Here is a 7,708-nt window from a genome sequence, read left to right as displayed (position 1 = left end):
AGGGCTGTTTGTAATTACGCAGGGCAGGTTTGTCACCCTGTGAGATATTTTCAAAATACTTGCATACCTTTATATTAGCAGATCAGTTATGAAATTTCATGACAATCAACCAGAGATGAGTAATAATTTCATGACTTCTGTCTCTATTTTCACCAAAATTTCATCATACTACAAAGGATTGTCTTTACTATTTTTTCTCAACCTTCTTGTGATTAAATTTTGGCTGTTTGCCATAGAGAACAGTCTTTTTTTGACTGGTGATAAGTTTCCTTTCTTGTTGGTGTTGTTTTACCTGCTCTTAATTGGTTCTTGATACAGTAAAAATATGAATGTTGGGAAACATTCAAACAATGTTTCTCATACTTTATTATTTTGGACCTGGTCAACCATGGTTTTCTCAAGTTTATGATTAAATATGTTTCAACTGTAACTTTTCTGTGTTTTTGTATATCTAGGACTACATTGTCTAGTGTACCCTTTGCTGTAAGGGAAGTTTAGCTACTGTTTCTAGCATGTTGAGTGACTGTGCAGTGACCCTCTTGTTAGCTTATCTATTGTATGTCTTCCATGTAACTGTTGGTGGTCATGGTGGTAGTGCTGTATATATACGTCTCCCGTGGTGGTGGCTGCTACTGCTGTTGTATGTAGATCTTTTAGGTTACATGGCTGTAGTTGGTATGGAGCTTCAAAACATTAAGCACTGTGCTGATAAAAAAAATTGCTATTAAAATCTGTTCTCTATAAAAGTAACTGCTGGAAAACTGTGCTTTACAATGACTGTTGAAAGGGTTGCTTAAATAACAACTGCAAGCAAAAAAAGAAAAAATGTTTTGCAATGGTTGTTCAGAAAATTGCAGTTTTAATGCAGTTACTGAAAATGTGCACTTTTATGAAGCTGCTGGAAGACCACTTTTACAACGGCTGCTGAAAATTGCACTTTTATAACATGCTGAAAAACTGCCAATGAAATGCACTTTGGTTAAGAAAACTATATTTTGTATGGCTTAATATAAATGTCTAAACCCTTTTGTTACCATATTTCTGGAGAGATGCTCTGTGTTTCTTTCAATTAATTATAAATATTACAAAGAATTTAATAAAATAACTTAGTTATCATTAAGCTAGTGTTAGGAACATAAATTGTGACTAAGGTTTGGTGGAAGATTTTAATTCAGAACTTTATTTTGAAAACAAGACATTTGTACTACAGAGCCAGAGGTGGTTTCAGGCGGGTTGGTATCAAAAGGGTTAAAGGTTGCACATGTTTACTTTTTTTCTCTTTTTTTTCTTTTTCTGCAGGCCACCATCCAAAGTAAGGTCATCTGCCTCCCTTGTAGAGAATTCACTTTTAGAAAGTGAAGTGTCTGTGTTAGCCACACTTGACTTCCTGTCTACAGATAATGTTGTGGAAATTGAAGACGACAATTTAAGGTACTGTACCCAAATGAACATGAGTCTCTCTCTCTCTCTCTCTCTCTCTCTCTCTCTCTCTCTCTCTCTCTCTCTCTCTCTCTCTCTCTCTCTCTCTCTAAATTGCTTAGCTAGCTCTTTTATCTAAACCAGTGGTTCTCAACCAAGGTCCTTATGAACCTTTGGGGGTCTGTATATAAGATTTTGATATTAAAATTTATATGCAACAAATTGCTTATACTTGTACAATACACAAAATAGTTTAACGATTGTTTTTAACACAGTTGTTAATGATATTTCATTATAAAAACGTAAGAGAATTTTTTTAAACATTGAATGGCTTTTAGGATCCACCCGAATAAAATAGGAATCGGAGGGGTCCACCGACAAAAGATGGTTGAGAACCACTGATCTACCCACTATTCTCTCTCACCAGACAAACAGTATTCTTTCATTTCAAGGTGTATTAGGTAACTGCATATGATGTTTATGGTCTGCCTCTGTTGTACTGCTATCTTTGAATGGATATCAAAAATGCTAATTAAACTATTCCACTTCATTTCAATCATTTACACTATTGCTGTTAACTAGAAATTAATGAACAAGTAGTGACTAATAAAATTATAATTTTTGTCGAAGTTAGTGTCTTCATCTTTTGAGAAGAAAGCTCTTTTTTTCTTTATATTCAACTACCAATCTTTTGTGAAGGAAATTTGGTACATAGTAGCGTCTCCAACTCTTACTCATTTTCTAAGTGAGGTAGTTTTCCATTCCATTGTTCTTTACACAGTGCCGGTTGAAACTATGAGACTTTCAACTGAAGACTGCAAAGAAAGACACTTTTTCTTCCACCCAATTTTTGCTAAGAGGGTATTAATGAAGATGTGGAATGCCATGTACTCTAAGACAATAGGCTTCTTCTCAGTTTCCACATACCAGTTCTCATCTGAAAGCATTTCTTTTGTCAACGAAAATTGCTTGCTGACTTTATGTCTCCAAAACCATGTTAAAATAAGAGAGAAACTCCTTACTTGAAAGACCTGTAATGGTTAGCATCAGGAAGTAAAACAATACCTCACTGACTTATCTTACCCATACTAGCAGATGTAAAATGAATGAACATGAACAAAGATGTGTATATTAATTTCATCATGTTTCTGCACGCTAGAATTTGAGAGGTATTTGCTGTAGGATTTTGTCTAGGAGAAAAATTTCTCTCCGTATTCATTTCGTGTGAAAACATCAAACTGAGCTCCAAACAACATCAGTGAACTCAGAGGGTGTTTCTGCATGATTTTATCTCCTCAGTAGCAGACACTGTCTTAGTCAAGTGGAGCTGACTTTAAGCCTGAACTTCTGGCCTTTCAATTTGAACAGGCTGTTAAGGCAGAACTTGAAGTCCCAGTCATTTCAGTATTATCAGTAAATTATACTCTACTAAATGTATAGAGTCCCACCACCAGTAAATGTTTTATTGTTTTCTACAAGCTGGTCAATAATATAGTGTGTGTGTGTGTGTGTATAGACAGTAGATAGATATACTCACTTTCATCCAAAACCACATCTGTAACCCATACACACGTCAAATCAACTCTCCAAACTCTTTGGATTAATTTTTGTTGACTAAGATTATCATTTTCTTTGGATTTTGTTCTATGTTGAAACTGTTATGACAGCAAGTGAGTGTATATACAGTGATAGGAATTGAGAGGGGAAGTGAAAATACACCAACAGAGTGCAGTAGTGTCTCCCATCACACTCTGCACTGGTGTATCCTACCCCTCTTCTGTGTTCCTATCTTATGTGTGCAATAAAAGGGGACTATTTCCTCTCCCACTGTCTCACTGTGAATTTCCCCACCATTTTCCCACTATTTATCTTTCTTTTTTTAATTTTTTTATTTATATATCTTTCCATTAACTTTTGTTTCTTTACTTTTTACTTCCAGTGATGAGAATGAAGATGGCATTTCTGCTGATGATGAATCTGAAGAAAGAGCAGAAAAACAGAGGAAGTTTAAGGTCCGATACATTTTCAGAATGAAGAAAAATCTTTTAAAAAAAACGAAAAGCAAAAAACAAGCAAAGATTTTCTCTCTTGTTGAAAACTAGTTAATTTTGTTCATTTGTTTTAATTGTTTGTTCCTTTAATTAGTTTTGAAGTGATTTTAAGTAATGTTGTATGACATGAAGAAATAATGTCTTATAATTATCTTCTGTTGTGAAAATTTATGGACATTTTGATGTTCTGCCTTCGGTGTTAGTTGAAACGGCTGGCTAACAGGTGTTACACTCACCCACACTGGCTAATTGGAGTTCCACTCACTCCCATTTGCTTGTTGTTGTTACACTCATACCTACTGGCTAACTGCTGTTAAACTCATATTGACTGTTTAACTCATGTTACATTCACTTTAAGTGGCTAACTGGTGTTACAGTCATGCCAATGGACTAACTGAAGTTACACCCATGCAACTAGCTTACTGGGGTTATACTCTTCCTGATTGGTTGACTAGTGTTACACTCACTCTGACTGGCTTGGTGGTGTTACACTAATTGCAATTGGTTTATTGGTGTCACAACAGCTCCATTAATAGTCAGTGTTGTATGACTGGTAAAGTCTAGCAATCCTTGCAATCTGCATCTGTTTTAAAATAGCTCTTCCCTGTCACATATGACTGAATATGTTATCATCTGTGTCTGTGTGTGGGAGGAAGAGAATAGTTTATAATGTCTAAGAAGACGGTTAAAAACAATTGATAAATGACAATTTCATTTAGAAACATGAATAAAATATTGCTTAAATATTTCTTTTTATTACCATTACTGCAAACGCACCAGTAGTGCTGCTTAGTAAGTTCACTGCTTCATCCACAACCTCAAGTCCATTGCTTGAATGAAATGACAAATATATAAAAACGCCTTTGATTAAAATTGAGATCTTTCAACTGTATGTAGATTGAGCTGGGAGTCGTTCCCCCCACCCCCAGCAGTGCTAAACACTTTATATCTTTCAGCCTTACAAATCTACAGACATCTCAAAATAATTAAAAGGAGTATGTTTTCCTTATTTATAAAACCATCTGGTATAATTTTTTTTTTATCAAGAAGCCTTAATGCATATTATAGATTAGAGCCTCACCAAATCTAAATTTAGCACTCCACCCCCTTGGTGTATCATTGGAACTCGACAAGCTGATCAGGCAGTGTCTGCAAGATCAAGCAGCTTGCCAAGAATAGGTTGACTGTATGCTAACCAATCTTTTAGATGTGGCAGCAACCACCCTTCCAGATATGGCAGTAAAATCTTCAAATTCTCTCCAACTGTATTAAAAAAAAAGGACATGTGAGATAAAGCAATTCCAGATACACTTTCTAAATAAAAGATAGGATGGTCATGACTGGAATGTCTTTATATAAAGCTTTTGCTGGATCAGGCTAGGCAACAACTATAACAAAAACTGGTTCTTGTTATTGTGATCTAAGATGAATCTCTCTCTCCCTCCCTCTCTCTCTCTGGCAGATTGAACTATTAAACATCAAAAATTGTAATAAGGGATTGAATTCGAATTAACTAAATTATAATTGTATTTAATTGGATGGAAAAGTTAAAAAATAAAGCAACAGTCTCTGCTGGTACCTGGGCTTGAACCTAATTTTCTAGTTGTCTAAATTCTACTGTTTAACCATTACTCAAATTTCCATATCTGCTATTGACTAGGCCATGCTAACACTCAGCAGTAATTGTCCAATATTTACCTATTTATACGTAAGAACTCTAATTGTAGAACAAGGTGAGCTGGGAAATTTTTTATTTTCTAACTGGAATTCAATTTGGTTCCTTTTGTACTGGAGTTCAGTACATTATCTATTGGACCATACTAAAATATCTAGTTAACCTATCTAATATTTGTTTATATAGCACTCTGACAGTAATTGTTAGTTTGACATACCTATTACAAGACTGGTTGGCCAACTGGAGACTTTCATTACTTTATCAGATAACTAAGCTAGACATTTTGATCATCTAGGCATTTTTATGTTTATTCCATGATTTGATAGCTAACAAAGTTATGTAGCCACATAGCTGACCAATAGTTTGACCAGTTTTGTATAGCCTTGTTACTGGCAACTAACTGGACCTTTGCTCAATAATTGACCAATTAGATATGTTCACTTGTCATTCATAATCTGAAAAGTAAAGAATAAGCCACTTTCAAATTGTGGTTTGATTTTTGTAGTGTTGCTGCTAGTTAAACACTTGTTGATTTCCAACTGGTTATAGTCTGTTTTATAGTTTGGACATATTCTACTTTATAATGCAAATATTTCCTTCGTTTTCTGGATACTTTCAAGTTTATGTTCTTCTTTATAGCCATGATATTTTCAGTTTTTAACCATCAGTAGACTGATAAATACCAAATGGTTACCTGATAACTGTCCAGTTATGACACATCTGCAATGAGAGCTGACTGAGTGGACACATATTCCTTGATAGCTGGTCAACTGGGTACATGTTTGGTCTGATAATCAGCTGAGGTTTCTCTACTCTGTTGGTCTAGTAGCTGACTATCTGTGCATTTTCTACTTCAGAAACAAGTTAGGGGTACAGAGGAAGCGACTCTTTTCCTTGGAGGATAAGATACTGATGTGGACAATACCTTGTCCCCTCTAACGGAATACTTGGTATTGCCCAGGAAACCTGATTTAGTGGCCAAGTTCTTGAAAAGTAATCATTTGTAATGCTGCATAAATGTATTGACACATGTGATGTTCATATAATTGGTAACATGGTTTCCAAAAAAAAAAACAAAAAAAAAACTAAAAGTAAATGTAAGGATATTAATATCTCAAACAGCAGAATTAAGCTACTGTCCAAGAAATGGGACATACTGTGTGGCTTTTTTTGATAGGATTACAAATATTTTAGAATAGAATTCAAACAACTTGAGAGTTTAAGTAATGGCATATGTCTATCATTTCCAACAATGCAGAAGAAATGATAATCTTCGTCGTGACTGATTTTAACCACCTTGGTGGTTCTCACACTTATCAAGAGGCTTCCGTCACACAGGTCCCCACTTGGTCAGAGGAAAGGCAAAGCTAGTATGACTGAGGGACCACCAGGTGCAAAGGTTGCCAAAAGAGTCATTAATGCTAAACTCAAAACCTTTTGTAGTTTGATGGATGGCTGTTGACTCCGTATTGAGTTAATTCCCCCTGTCACCAAATATAGTTTTTTTTTTTTGGTTCTGATAGAATGTCCATCATTGTTCATATGCATGGGTGAAACCCTAGGGAGGTGTTACCAGTTCAGTCACCAAAGGCCTGATTATTGGCTTATATAATTACTAGCAGCAGATCTTTCTTCTTTTTTTTTTATTCTATATTTTATCTGGCCTGACATAAAATGGGTGTATAGTTCCAAAGAAACACTATAAAGTCACAATATGAGACTGAATAATATCTGCTTTTGTAGGTTTTTATTTGTAATTTTTTTAATGTATCAGGCTTAGCCAACTTTTGTTCCAATACCTGGTATTGGGTCAAAACCCTTAGCTAAATACTGAGAGAAATCTCAAATTTATTTGAAACTGCGCAGTTTATAGGATAATACAATTCTATATATTCACTACTTCTTGACTAATCTTAAACTTTGTGATATTGTTTTTATTTTAATTTATCATTATTATTGTTAGTGTTTTTATTTTTATTCATTATTATTGTTTTTATTTTAATTTATTATCATTATTTTTTTAATATTTTTAATTTTTAAATTTTTTTTGTTATGTTCTACAGAGCATTGGAAATGAGAGCATGGCTGGCATGGAAGATGTATTAGCAAACCCAGAAACTGAAGAAGCACTTGCAGAGTTTGATTTTTTAGTGTCTGAGAGCGGTGAAGGTGCTGGCGAAGCTCGCAGCCAAGGAGATGGCACAGAATGGGGTAAATATCATACATAATTCACCTAAAGATTCACCTCCCAACTCAATATTTTGTTTATTTGTGTATGTATGTGTGTGTGTGTGTGTGTTAGTGTTTAATATTTATACATGCAATGTATTTTTGTATATAAGTTACATTTATATCATCGTTTAACGTCCGCTTTCCATGCTAGCATGGGTTGGACGATTTGACTGAGGACTGGTGAAACCGGATGGCAACACCAGGCTCCAGTCTGATTTGGCAGAGTTTCTACAGCTGGATGCCCTTCCTAACGCCAACCACTCAGAGAGTGTAGTGGGTGCTTTTACGTGTCACCCGCACGAAAACGGCCACGCTCGAAATGGTGTCTTTT

At 35.1% G+C, this 7,708-nt stretch overlaps 1 protein-coding gene across 8 annotated transcripts in view; it reads left to right on the top strand.

Moving 5' to 3' along the window:
• The window catches only part of LOC106882575 (striatin-3), a 263,926-nt gene that overhangs the window by 200,157 nt on the left and 56,061 nt on the right, over positions 1-7,708 (top strand). For all 8 annotated transcript variants that reach the window (XM_052976853.1, XM_052976854.1, XM_052976855.1 and 5 more), the window contains 3 exons: positions 1,300-1,431; positions 3,359-3,431; positions 7,209-7,356. In XM_052976853.1, the coding sequence (XP_052832813.1) occupies positions 1,300-1,431; positions 3,359-3,431; positions 7,209-7,356 (353 nt within the window). The remainder of the gene's footprint in view (positions 1-1,299; positions 1,432-3,358; positions 3,432-7,208; positions 7,357-7,708) is intronic.

The sequence above is a fragment of the Octopus bimaculoides genome, chromosome 25 (assembly GCF_001194135.2).
Source record: "Octopus bimaculoides isolate UCB-OBI-ISO-001 chromosome 25, ASM119413v2, whole genome shotgun sequence".
Classification (NCBI taxonomy): Eukaryota; Metazoa; Mollusca; class Cephalopoda; order Octopoda; family Octopodidae; genus Octopus; species Octopus bimaculoides.
Note: the sequence above shows the minus strand (reverse complement) of the source record. Positions and strands in the feature narration are given on the sequence as shown.